At 40.5% G+C, this 14838-nt stretch overlaps 1 protein-coding gene across 6 annotated transcripts in view; it reads right to left on the reverse strand.

The window, feature by feature from the left end:
- The window catches only part of TANC2 (tetratricopeptide repeat, ankyrin repeat and coiled-coil containing 2), a 602081-nt gene that overhangs the window by 419756 nt on the left and 167487 nt on the right, over nucleotides 1–14838 (reverse strand). For all 6 annotated transcript variants that reach the window (XM_044999330.1, XM_044999329.1, XM_044999328.1 and 3 more), the window contains exon 3: nucleotides 5211–5310. In XM_044999330.1, the coding sequence (XP_044855265.1) occupies nucleotides 5211–5277 (67 nt within the window). In that variant the 5' untranslated portion in view covers nucleotides 5278–5310. The remainder of the gene's footprint in view (nucleotides 1–5210; nucleotides 5311–14838) is intronic.

Raw genomic sequence — 14838 nt, forward strand, 5'->3', positions numbered from 1 at the left:
CACATTACTTCATTTTATGAAACTGCCTCAAAGTCTACACATCTATTAATATGGCCAGATGCCCATATAATCCATTCCTGCAACAAGAGACTGCAAAGCATCTTGACAAAGAACTTTAATGTCATAAAACTCTGAACAACAATCAACCTTTCAGGTTCCAGCTACAGTGGATACCATTAAGCAAGAGCCATTCACCACAGTTGTACAGTATAAATACCTCACTGCAGTATACATATGAAATTTAAGAATATATAGAGTAACGTCAACAACATGGCAACCACTTTGGAAACTACCAAAGCAAATTGGTACACTGGCCATAAACAAGGTTCTAAATGAATTGCTGATGTCTAAAAATTGACATGGAAGAACATTTGCCTGACAAAGCGGTCAACTGTCTTAAGGATGTAGTAAGCCGTCATCATTAAAAAACAAACAGCATAAACAAAGACAATAAGAGGGGGGAGAAGCTATTTTTTTATCTCTTTATCTGAGAGAAACAGCCAAATATTACTTCAACTAAAAAAAAAATACAGCGATAGAGAAAGAGAGAGATCCATTTTATTCTATATGGATTCATATACCATGCTCATCACTGCAGTATCAGAACAACTTCCAGTAGTGCACTAAGCAATGTGACTAACATCTGTCACATTTGTTCTCTTATCCTCTCCCCAGGGAAAGGAGTGTGTGTGCAATAATACCGTATATTGTTCCAAAGCTTCTGTAGGAAGTGTAATGTTCCTCTTCCATTCTGGAGTATTTATACAACTTGCAACAAACATTCTTTTCCTTCACACAAATAGGAAACGGAACAGTATTGTTCAGCATCTTTTCTCTTTGGTTTCTTTAGGTCTCATATCCTTATATATAAACTGACTATTTCAAGAGTTTGCAGTGTTGTTGTAGCCTTTGGTTCCAGGATATAAGAGAGACATATGCCCGGCTGACTAAACTTCAAAATAGAAGAGACCCCTTTCCACTGAATGAACTTGACATGCCTGGGCTATCATATCTTCTGAATGTGTTAGCCATTATAGGAAATTCAAAGCATTTCTGACAATTAATGTGTTTCTTTTCTATAGATGAGGATAATGAACAGTAAATGCTAAAAAGAAGTCCTGACTGCAATCAAAATCAGAATTTAATGTTGATTAAGTAACACTGGAACACAAGTCTGCTCTGTGTGTCTAGAAGTGCATAAAGAGTTCCTTCATGATGGTTTAACTGCTCCACAATCCATCTATTCAAAAGTTACAGCAACAAAAAATACCAGAAAGAAATATAGAAGAAAGTTGCTGAAAGTAGCTATGAAAGAGGTTTCAACAAAGATTTGTAAGATACAGGTCATGTTCGAGCCCACAAGATTTGGTATCATGTATAGTCTCAGATGCTGATTTCAGAAATATGGGTAAGGCACCATGGATTCTACAATTTAAGAGCCATAGAATTCGCAGATGAATTTACCCTTTTGGCTTACAATGGCTTTTCAGGGCTGCAGAAATTAGTTTATTGAGAAAACTGGCTACTCTCTTAACTTCTACTAACTTTCTTGTCTATCTAGCTGTAACATAAAAATTAAAGAGTAAGAATTCTCCACTTCAGTCTGCCTGTCCTCCTCCTCCACTACAAAGGGGAAATTCTGAATGATTTTAGTCTTCAGATTGCAGCTAGGTGCTAAGCCTGAGCCTGGATGAAGTGAAAGAGCTTCCCAAGCCAGCTGCTCTGACTTGGACAGCACCAAACAGCATCATCAATGTACCCTCGTCTCAAAGAGACAAAAAAGGAACATGACGGTTAGAGGCTCCTTGATCCCTTAAAAGTGCATGTTCCCCCTTATTTCCTCACCTTACTGAGTGCCAATCCCATTCCTCTACAACTTGCTATGGTCTTCCAGTAAATACACATAGTCTCTCTCTCTCTAAAATTAAAATCTATATTTAAATTGGTAAGCGATAAAAGTTCAGTAGACTATAATAAAAATGTATAGTAATATTTTCCAAATTTCTTCTTCACAGATAGAAAAGACACGCACAGCATCTCTCATAGATCAAACCTAGCAAAACAGTGTGGGTTAATATTTACTGTAAACACATCCGTAGGAGGGTGGTAGAAGGACTGCAGTGTAAAAAGCAGGGACTTCGATGGTTTATTCATTGCAAGGAATCTGGGTGTAAATTTTAATTTTAAAACTCTGTTTCTTTTCTCTGTCAAGAAACCAGTCTATACACCTTGGTCCTTTCCACACTGATTTCTGAGTAAATTCTCAATTACACTGTTCACTACTGGAGCTGAACACATGTCAAACTAAGGATTAATGGTAATTTCACCCAACAAATATATTATAAACCAAGATTTAATATCTGGGGGATCCTGCCTTTCTTTCTGAAGATTATAAATATTAACCACATATAGAGCACAATGCAAACAGGAAACATTTATATTTTTCTCCATTTAATCACTGAATACCTCCAGATATCAATTCCATTTATCACATTGATCAAGTTACACAGAGACAAATAAACAAATGAGTGTGCTGCAGTACAGTACATAAGATACCAATATTTCTCAAGGTAACATTACTTGTAAGTAGTTATTAACACAAGCACAAACTTTGTTTAATGACAGTTAAGGTGACAGAAGGCTATACTTCATCCACCAAAAAACTTAAACACATGGAAATAAAAAGTTAAAGAAAAAAATATCCTTAAATCCTTGCCACATTCCTATTGCCTACAATACTGTTGATAACATACTTCAAAATTCTGTAACACTTTCATTTCTATCTCCAACAGATATCAAAGAGCAACACATACCCTAACTGCATCAAACTCACATTTTAATGCAAAATTTTAACAGCAACCTCAGCAATGTTACGGCTGAATAACTTCCCAAATGCAAAGAGACTGACAGATGTGCTGATCAGTAGATTAAATAGAATGAGACAGCTGTTAAGGTTTTTGTGAATGTGAGTTTGATAAAGTTGTACAACGGAGTGCTCTTCGATATCGGTTGGAGATGGAAATGAAAGTCAATCAACAGCATTGTAGAAAATACAGTGTTCTGTGTGTATGAACCAACTCTGCACCAACCCGACATGAAAAATTCAAATACTCCGTCTACATTTAATTATTTTTATTTTCACCACTTTACAACACTTCTGAGAAATAAAGGGAGCTCACATCCAAATTAAATTCTGTTGCAGCCTCAAATGTCATCATCATCATCATTCCACCGTAACATAATCTTAATAGCCTGATCTTCTCTAATTTTAAAAATAAAACAGGTTTGGAACTGTTTAGAATTTAAACTGGTGACTATCTGAAGCTCACTGGTGTTCAAGATTTTATGCTTTTCTGAGATGTGATATGTATATTACCATTTTTTATATATATTTGTCAGCTGTAGAAGTAAGTTTCTGCTATGTTTTACAATAAGACCTGGGTTTGACTTCTGCTACTACCATCTCATTTCCTGAAGCTTCAATAAACAGATCACCACCACTCATTATCATGGAGACATACTGACATGAGCAGATAGCTAAGATTTCAAAAGGTAGGCAAAGTCAAGTCTGGTAAACACTTGAATAGAAGACCCTCCCAAAAGAAGACTTTGTAGAGTCCATGTATCTTGTGTGCATCAGAATGAGTAGGCACATCTTCCAGTTCTTGCTGCACTTCTGCAACATTGCCTTTCATTACATAATCACGCTTCAGTTTTTTCCAATGCATGAGTGGCATTATATATTATTGCATATGTTTTATGTAAGCACGTTCATACACAAAAGATCTCATTGTAAAGCAGTGTCACAAATTCATTTTTCTTGGGAAAAAATTAACTGTAAATGTACTTAATTTACATAATTAAAACCTGAACCTTGAATCTTAATGTTAGATTAGCATAGGAGTCTGGATTCTTTTTACATATAATGGCTTGCTTTTCTCTGTCTTATTTTCCAATTTAATAACTATTTTTGTGTCTATATGGTGCTTATGCCTTTTCCTAAAATGAATCATAGTCTTGCTCACAATAAAGTAACAAAAAGAAGCACTCTAATAATCTATAATGATGTGGAGTCTAGAAGACCATGTTGGGTCATACTTCAATTAAACACACATACAGTACACATATGGCAGTAAAAATAATCATTAAGAGCAAAATTTAATAGGATTTAAAATTCAGTGTAACTTTTAATCAAAGATATAGATAAAAAGGTATGTACAGTAACTCCTCACTTAACGTTGTAGTTATGTTCCTGAAAAATGCGACTTTAAGTGAAACAATGTTAAGCTAATCCAATTTCCCAGTAAGAATTAATGTAAATGGGGGGGTAGGTTCCAGGGAACTTTTTTTTTCAGCTATATATACAGAGAGAGAGAGACACACACACACACACACACAAAGTATAAGTTTTAAACAAACAATTTAATACTGTACACAGCTATGATGATTGTGAAGCTCGGCTGAAGTGGTGAAGTCAGAGGGTGGAATATTTCCCAGGAATGCCTTACTGCTAAATGAAGAACTAGCAATCGGTTAACCCATTGATGTTAATGTAGTCTCACACTCTACAAGGCAGCACGAATGGAGGGAGGGAAGACAGCATGGGAGATAGAGACACACACTGTGTGTGTGTGTGTGTGTGTGTGTGTGTGTGTGTGTGTGTGTGTGTGTGTGTGTGTTGCTCCTTTAAGTAGGCTGACCCCACTCTAAGCTCCCTCCATTCTGAGCCCTGTCGTGACCCGCCCCCCCCCATGGTGATGGGGTAGGTGGGGTGCAGGAGCGGGGGGGAAGGGGGACACCCTGACATTAACCCCCCTATCTCCCCCACCTGCACAGCAAGCAGGAGGCTCCAGAGAGCACTTCCAAGGCAGAGGGCAGGAGCCGCACACGGCAGTGGGGGGAGGGACAGCTGAACAATTGATAGCCTGCTAGGCGGCTGCTGCACAGGGAACTTAGGGGAGCAGGGAGCTGATAGGGGGGCTGCCGGTCCACCCTGGTTCCAAGCCCCCATCAGCTAGCTCCAACGGGCTGCTCTTCCTGCAATCAATGGAAAAAGCAGGCGGCTGCCAAACGATGTTATTAAGGAGCATTGCACAGCTTTAAACAAGCATGTTCCCTAATTGATCAGCAACATAAACAACGAAACAATGTTAACCGGGACGACTTTAAGTGAGGAGTTACTGTATGAGGAGGAGTCTTCATTTACTTACCGCTGGACCTGTTTTTGCGGTTTGATTTCCCACCTGTAAGAAGCATCTTGAGACTGTTGCGAAACATGGCTGCACTATTCTGCTCTGTGCACCCCAAAATCTGTGTAAAACAAAACAAAGGTATGGTTTGGCATATGAATATAAGCTTTGATTTGTCAACATGGAAACATTTTGGAAAAACAGTAAGAGGAGCTAAAGATAAAAACTTCAAAAACTTCACTGACAGCAAAAAAACAGAACATAAAACATTAAGACTTTCTATTTTCCCTAAAAATATAAATTGCCAATCATAAAATCTAACATTTCAAATACCTTTATTCATTCAGATTGACTATTTTCAGTAGAATACAGAATTTCTTCAACACTGTTCACTGCCAGTGCCCATGTTGAATAGTTAAGCCGAATTATTATCCAGCTCCGTTTCTATGGGTTGGGAAGAGTATGAAAGTCAGCCAAGTCAGTCTCCAACTGACACTACTACTGAGGCTGAACCTGCCAGGGACCATGGCATTGCTCAGATCTGTCAGTCGTGCTGACATGGACCTACAGACTACAAGGTAGTGTCTTTAGCTTCCGGGGCAGTTAAATATCATATATTTCGGTAAGTTGACATAGTCGTTAAATGTACAAAAGAAAAAACAGAAGACTCCAAACTCAAAAAATGTTAATTTGGCTAATGTTAATACAGTAATCAGTATCTTTTCCTCAGTCTATGTCAAAGATCCTCAAACTGTGGGGAATGCCCCAAATGTTCAGGGGGGGGGGAGGAGCGTGTTGGGACCCGGACCAGCCCAAACAGGGGGCAGGGAGGGAGTGTCACCCAGCCCTGCTCTGCCCCCAGCTCTGCTCCTAGCCCCAGCCCCAGACTTACCCCCCCCAACTTTGGCTCCACTCCCATCTCAGCCCCAGCCCCATCCACACCCCTGGCCCCCAGCTGCGGCTTCGCTCCCAGCCCCAGCCATGTCCTCAGCCTCAGCCCCCATCTGCAGCTCCTCTTCTGCCCCCAGCAAGCCTCTGTCCCTTCCCGGACCCAAACCTGCCCCCAGGTGTGGCCCAGCCATGGTCCTCTTACCCCTGTCCATGTCCCCCTCCTTCCCACCAGATCCGTGGCCCCACTCCCAGCCTCAGCTACCGGGAGGGGCACAGACAGGGGTGTGTGTGCGTGTGTGTGTGTGTGAAATGCTTGGGGTCCACTGGTCTATGTGTCTTTATGGAAAAACCATACAGCTCCCTTTTCCAGACTTCATAAGGTGCTTCAGAGTAGGCAATTCATTTTAAAAACTAGATTAAAATAATAGTAAACAACTCAAAGGTCAGGAAATATCAAAATTATGGATATACTTGCAACTTAACGGTGATCCATTCTGGGTGTATACATGAATATAGTCTTCAGTTCATAGAATATCAGGGTTGGAAGGGACCTCAGGAGATCATCTAGTTCAGGGGTCGGCAACCTTTCAGAAGTGGTGTGCTGAGTCTTCATTTATTCACTCTAATTTAAGGTTTTACGTGCCAGTAATACATTTTAACATTTTTAGAAGGTCTCTTTCTATAAGTCTATAATATATAACTAAACTATTGTTGTATGTAAAGTAAATAAGGTTTTTAAAATGTTTAAGAAGCTTCATTTAAAATTAAATTAAAATGCAGAGCTCCCTGGACCAGTGGCCAGGATGAGTGCCACTGGAAATCAGCTTGTGTGCCACCTTCAGCACATGTGCTATAGGTTGCCTACCCCTGATCTAGTTCAACCCCCTGCTCAAATGAGGACAAATCCCCAGACAATTTTTTTTTTTTAAAAACCCTGTTCCTTAAATGGCCCCCTCAAGGACTGAACTCAACGCTGGGTTTAGCAGGCCAATGCTCAAACCACTGAGCTGTCCCTCCCCCTAGTTATGTGATAACATATTAGCACTCAATTAATACAATATAATACATATTTTACAACCTTGTGATATGCTTCTTGTAGGGTGCGTTATGAATGAGACAGATTGTACACAAGTGACTAACTTTTTTTCAAATACATGCAGAGCAGTATACAGAATTCAAAATGCTATATACGTGCATCTAAGGTTGTCCAAAGTCATTGTAATATGCTCTATTCTATTACTGGAGAAATATTATCATTTAATTAGAGACAGCAATAAAAATACATACTCACAAGGGAGTTAAACTTGTGTGGGTGACCATAACTTTAGCATTTCCTGACTTTTAAGTACCTTCCCCATATGACCATAAGAATATTTTTTTATTTTGCTTTTAAACAGAGTACAGTGTATGCACTTGCTATGTGTTTGAGGGTCATTAACGTCATACTACATTATGTCTGATATCCTGTATAACTACATTAGAACTGAAAAAAGCTTTGTTTAGGCTTCCCCTCTAACCCCGAAATAAATAATACACCATTTAAGAGAAGTTTTCAGACAATCAGTCATTATTCAAAGCTTCCTATTTGGCAAGCAAATTTAAGATCTTGAACTTACCAGCTTGGCCACATACACAACAGTTCTAAATAAGAGTTCTGTTGTTATTTTTATAGACTGTTGTCATGCTCTAGTTCAGTGGTTCTCAATCAGGGGTCTGGGGCCTCCTGGGGAGCTGCAAGCAGGTTTCAGGGGGTCCATCAAGCAGGGCCGGCATTAGACTTGCTGGGGCCCAATGCAGAAAGCCAAATCCCCACTGCATGGGGCTGAAGCCTGGGGTCCTGAGCCCTGCCACCCAGGGCTGAAGCTGGAGCCTGAGCAATGTAGCTTCATGAGGCCCCAGGCGGTCTCCAGCTTGCTATCTCCTAATGCTGGTCCTGGCTTTTATATGAAGATAAAGCGGTGGGGGCATGGACAGGGGTAGGAGGCCTAAGGCTGGGTCGCACCTGGGGGCAGGTCTGGGGCTGGAAACAGGGCCAAGGCTGTACTGTTGTGGCACAGGTGGGCCGTGGAGTTTTTCTAGCATGTTGAGGGGGCCTCAGAAAGAAAAACGTTGAGAACCCCTGCTCTAGTTTACTATACAAAAAGCAAAGCTCTGGGCTTTGCACAGTCTTCCTCTGATTTCAATAAGGTATCAATAAGACTGTTCCTTTTAATAAATAGTACATTTCATTACAAGATACTCACGTACACAATCTGTGAAGTATCAAGAAGAGTAAAAAATAATTTACAAGTCTAAACTACAGGTAAACAGAAGGCAGAAGAAATCAAGGTGATACTTGAGCATATTATAGGAGTAATAATCCCAAATAGATTAATCACGCAGAAATGAAGTACTAGTCAAAAGATTTAGGCTGATAAAACATGCAATGCTGTATCATTATGGACACAGTGCAGCTGAAAGAGTGTCTCATAGAGGTCACTAGCAAAAAGGTTTCTTGGTCCACTAATCCAAATATACTTATCTGGGCTTTGAGCCAGAAAACTAGAAGGCAATAAATTTCTCTGTCCACTGACTGCATGTTTACACCACCAACTGAGACTTCGTTGTATCTGAAATTAATATTAACTCTTCAAGTGCTTTTGTACAGATTTGCAGCTAAAGAGGCCAAACTGCTATATAAATGCTCGCCTGCTGAAAAAAGATGTAAAAAGGGATGTGTTATAGGAAGAGTTAACGGATTATTCCATCAAGCAGATACAACAGTATTTTTTGAGACAGGATTATTCATCAATTTTGATATTACTGTTTTTTCTTAAACTCTTATACTGAAAGAACATCTTTTAAATAAAACATTTATGAGGGAATATGTTTGCACGAATACTGTACTACCAGGGACCCAATTATTTTATGGCTCCAAAAATATGAAATTTCTAAGACATCTCCTTGCCTCCCTCTAAGGGTACCACTGGCAGATTAGTGAGAGGTTCACACAGTCATCCTACCCATGGTGGCATCTTTCTGCAGTGTGATTGCAAAGCAAGTAACAAGCAGTATTTGAGGGCAGGCAGATCCCAATTGGACCTCTCTACCTCTTGAGAAAGAGGCAGCGGTGGGCAATATACCAGTTATACTGGAGATGATTATTGTGTGTAATTTATTTATCAAGGAATGTGCAAATACATCACCTTTTTCTCAGCAAAGTCCTTTTCTATCCCATTTTCAAGCTAGTTTTAAATGAGGCAGAATGAAGTGAAGTGAGATGATCAAGGTCAGACTAAATAAATAGGTAAACTGCATTAAGAACCTAGTGTGGAATCCTCAAGACTCCCAGTCTTTTACTCTAACTACTAAACCACAAAGCTTGGTCACCAATTACTAACTAAAATGGAAAAAGCTCAAGAAGTAAAAGGAGCCCATCAGAGCACTTCACTAAAATTAAATATTTTACATCCCATGAGAATAGTTGAGACTATTCCAATCTGGATAGGAAAGCAAGAAGCAAAACAAGACACTGTAATGGGATTAGATGTTGAGGGAGTTCTCATCTAAGCTTTTTAAAAAATCTAAACAAAACAAGAAAACTCCCCCACAACCCCAAGATAAAGCCAGCCCCTGGATCTGCCAGTGCATTTTGTGTTTTCTATCAATTTAGATTACTAAATCCTTAGGGCAGTCTGTTTCTTCCCTTTGAGTCTTGTACAGCGCTGACCACATTGTTGGCACCCAAAACGTTCATTTTATCAGTTCAGCTGTAGAATGACGTTTCAAGTTGGTTCTCATTTTAATCAAACCAATTTGCTCAGCACTAATGCAGTAATTTTTTGTTAGACTACCCCACCTCCCCCACCTGTTTGTGAAGAATGTCAAAGCCCACAATGATTCAGCATCACTTTATCACAAGGAAGAAATCAGTCAGTGAGAAGCCGATATAAATAAAAGTTGATGTCACAGAGCACAGAAAGATTAATCTAGAATGAAGAAGAGAAAGAATCAGTTCTGCCAGTCAGAGTTAATAACGTGCCACAATGGATGCTAGATAGTCTGCTATGAATAAGTCAGATGGGACAAGAATTCTAAGGTATTCCCATATATGTTACAGTAGAACCTCAGAGTTATGAACACCTCGGAAATGGAGGAAGTTCATAACTCTGAACAAAACATTATGGTTGTTCTTTCAAAAGTTTGCAACTGAACATTGACTTAATGCAGCTTTGAAATTTTACTATGCAGAACAAAAATGCTGTTGTCCCTTTATTTTTTTAGTACTGTAGTTTATGTTTAACATAGTTGTGTACTGTATTTGCCTTTTCTTTTTTCTTGGTCTCTGCTGCTGCCTGATTGCATACTTCCCGTTTCAGTTGTGGTTGACTGATCAGTTCGTAACTCTGGTGTTCGTAACTCTGAGGTTCTACTGTATCTTCAAAGTTTGTAATTTCCAGCGAGTCAGGCAATGAGATATCCATTTGCAACCTTTTACATATGATTCGCCCCTCATTTATACTAATGTAAATCAGGAGTATCTTCTCTGCAGTCAGTGGAGAGATACTAGAATCAGGCTCTATTTTAAATATTTACCTATGCTGCATTTGTGAGTTTCTTTTTTGTAACCAGTTCCAGCTTCTCAACCATATCACTGGTTTCATTTTTAATATATAAAAATATTACCCACGATTACATTTAGATCCTCTTTTTGCAAAGCAATGGCATGGTAGCCATACCTCAACTGAAATACGTATGAAGCACAAAGACCAAAACAAGTTTTACAGCAGACAGAAGCTCAAACAATTCAGCATATAAATCAAGGCAACTTCACGTAAATGTCAAGGAGATAAAACAAATGTAAGAACAACTTTATGCACCAAAGACATTCTTTAGTATTATTAGACACTTCATATGTAAAACCAAACAGGTAGCTCAGCACACAGCAATGGGCAGCTCCAACTACCTTCTAATAACAAAAGAGCGATGCTTCCTGAAATACATATTTAGACCATTACTGGTTTTCCTATCACTGGAATCCACTGCAGTATCAGACTTAGAAAATGCTTTTCTCAAGCTTCTGAGGCAGGAAAGAGACTCCTCTTTAACTAGTGCAGTCTCTCAGTCAGCAAACTCTACAGACGCCTTGTGAACTCCACTAACATTGCTCTAGTCTTTTGCCTTTATGCTCAGAGGCAAAGGTTTTCTCAGTAGCTCCCTCTGGGCTTGTCTATGTTACAAAACGTTATTGTTTTTAAAAATGATTATGAAGAGTTGAATTACCTGACACTATGGTGCCCGGACACTCGGATCAGTACAGACCAAGAAATGTCACATGGAACACTGTGTGCTAATGGCAAACAAAACCTGCTGGGACCAAGGTTTAATCACAATTATCTGACATGATGCTGCATTTGATTTGCCCTGGTTTACACTGAGCACTCAGACATCATTAGCATGATGTCAGTTAAGATAACTTCACAACTATGTTTGAACACAACATTTTGTAAAGCAGACAAGCCTGCTGAGGGCTTTCTCCCTCAGTAGTTACTGCCATCTCTCTGTCCCACCAGCTTAATCTCCATCTGATAGAGAGCGAGTCTTCAGGGGAGTATGCTGAGGAAGAATGGAGTCTCATCCAGCCAAGCAGTTACTAGGCCCACTCTAGCAGCTCCCATGCTACACCAGGATCCAACAAGATTTTGTTCCAATTGCTGGGGCAGGTTATCCATAAAATTGTGGACTAGAAGAGACTTAAATATTTTTACTGTTTTATGTGCTGCCATGGCGTAATAGTATTGGCTTGAACAGCTCTGTCTGTTAGCCAATTACTTCTACCCTCAGAAAAACAGATTTAATTTTATTAATAAGTTAATACAGAAGACTACAAACACAGGCAAGATGTAAACAATATTTCTGTTCATCATGCTGTACAACAAAAGAAAGCAAGATATCCAGTTTAACATAGATCCATAGACATAGCTATAAAGATAGAAATATATCAATAAACAATTCTGACAACGAGTTGCCTAACTAAACACAGAATAGTGTTTGTCATTGTGCTTTTATATGCAACCTTGATGAGAGAGTGAAGAAAGTTCTCATTCCTTTTCCTCCTTTGGCTGAATAGCAAAAGCATCATCCATGTGACCCTACTTTGGATTAAGCATTGAGATAAAATGGATACTTACCTTTCGTAACTGTTGTTCTTCAAGATGTGTTGCTCATGTCCATTCCATATTAGGTGTGTGCGCGCCCACGTGCAGGGCTGCCTGACATTTTCCCCCCAGTGGTATCCGTAGGGCCGACTCTGGCGCCCTCTGGAGCCCCGTGCTCATGAGTCAGTATATGATGTGACGCCGGCCCAGCACTCTCTGAGTTCCTACTTGCCATCAACTCTGGCAGCAGGGAAGGAGGACAGGTCATGGAATGGACATGAGCAACACACCTCAAAGAACAACAGTTATGAAAGGTAAGTAACTGTTTTTTCTTCTTCGAGTGCTTGCTCATGTCGATTCCATGTTAGGTGACTCACAAGCAATAGGGGTGAGCTCAGAGCTCATGGTCGTACTGCTTGCAACACTGCTTTGACGAAGCTGGCATTGTCCCGGGCCTGCTGGGTGATGGCATAGTGAGACGCAAAGGTATAAATCTAAGTCCAGGTGGCAGCTCTGCAGATATCTTGAATCAGTACTTATGTGAGGAAGGCTGCTGAAGAAGCTTATGTTCTGGTGGAATAGACAGTCATGATAGTAAGAGCTGACACTCCTACTTGCTCATAGCAGAATTTGATGCAGGCCAATATCCATGAGGAGATCCTCTGAGAGAAAAACAGTAAGCCCTTCATCCTGTCTTCTAGCACAATGAAGAGCTGAGTCAACTTATGGAAGGGTTTAATCCTTTCAATGTAGAAAGCTAAGGTCCATCTAATATCTAAAGAGTGCAGCCTGCACTCCTCATTAGACCTGTGGGGCTTCGGAAAGAAGACCAGGAGGAAGATGTCCTGATTATAGTGGAATTGTGACGCCACCTTTGGTAAGAAGGCCAGATGGGGGCACAGCAGGACCTTATCCTTACATAAAACCAGGTAAGTGCATTCCGAAGTCAATGTTCTGACCTTGGAGATCCATCAGGCTGAAGTGATCGCTACCAGGAAGGTGACCTTCCATGAGAGGAACAGCAGGGAGCAGGATGCCAATGGCTCGAAGCGGGGATCCATGAGCCAAGGGAGAACCAGATTTAACTAGGGACTGGGTTGTGGACCTGACGGTAGAGCTTCTCCAAGCCTTTCAGGAACCTGAGCGTCATTTCCTGAGAGAAGACCAATCTGCCCTGGATCAGAGGATGAAGGGCCGAGATAGCTACCAAGTGCAGCTTAACTGAAAAAAGGGCCAAGACTTGGAGTTTGATGTGAAGCAGGTAGTCCAAGATGGATTGAAGCAAGGACCTGGAGCAGAAAACCTCCTGATCTGAGGCCTGATCTGAGCGTTTCCACTTGGCCAGGTAGGCCAATCTGGTAGAGGGCTTCCTGTTACCCAGCAGGATGTGCTGGACTTGTGCCAAGCAGGGATGTTCCTCAGCATTCAGCCACGCAGAAGCCATGCTGTCAGATGAAGGGACGCTAGGTTCGGGGGAAGCAGATGGCCCTGGTTCTGTGAGAGGAACATAAGAACGTAAGAATGGTCCTACTGAGTCAGACCAAGGGTCCCCCCAGTAAACTGTCTTCTGACAGTGGCCAGTGCCCAAGAGAATGAACAGAACAGATAACTAAATGATCCATCCCCTGTCGCTCATTCCCAGCTTCTGGCAAACACACGCTAGGGACACCATTCCTGCCCATCCTGGCTAATAGCCATTGATGGACCTATCCTCCATGAATTTATCTAGTTCTTTTTTGAACCCTGTTATGGTCTTCACCTTCACATCCTCTGGCCAGGAGTTCCACAGTTTGACTGTGCGTTGTGTGAGGAAATACTTCCTTTTATTTGTTTTAAACCAGCTGCCTATTAATTTCATTTGGTGACCCCTAGTTCTTGTTATGAAAAGTAGTAAACACTTCCTTATCTACTTTCTCTATACCCATCATGATTTTATAGACCTCAATCATATCTCCCCTTAGCCATCTCTTTTCCAAGCTGAAAAGTCCCAGTCTTATTAATCTCGCCTCATACAGAAGCCGTTCCATACCCCTAATCATTTTTGTTGCCCTTTTCTGAACCTTTTTCAATTCAAATATATCTTTTTTGAGATGGGGCAACCACACTGCACACAGTACAAGGTGTGGGCATACCATGGATTTATCTAGAGGCAACATGATATTTTCTGTCTTATTATCTATCCTTTTCTAAATTATTCGCGGCATTCTGTTCGTCTTTTTGACTGCCGCTGCACATTGAGTGTATGTTTTCAGAGAACTATCCACAATGACTCCAAGATCTCTTTCTTGAGTGGTAACAGCTAATTTAAACTCCATCATTTTATATGTATAGTTGGGATGATGTTTTCCAATGTGCATTACTTTGCATTTATCAACATTAAATTTCATCTGCCATTTTGTTGCCCAGTCACCCAGTTTTGAGAAGTCCTTTTGTAGCACTTCGCAGTCTGCTTGGGCCTTAACTATCTTGAGTAGTTTTATATCATCTGCAAATTTTGCCACCTCACTGTTTACCTCTTTTTCCAGATCTTTTATGAATATGTTGAATAGCATTGGTCCCAAAACAGATCCCGGGGGGACACCACTATTTACCTCTCTCAATTCTGAAAACTGACTATTTAT

This window comes from Mauremys mutica, chromosome 25 (assembly GCF_020497125.1).
Source record: "Mauremys mutica isolate MM-2020 ecotype Southern chromosome 25, ASM2049712v1, whole genome shotgun sequence".
NCBI lineage: Eukaryota > Metazoa > Chordata > Testudines > Geoemydidae > Mauremys > Mauremys mutica.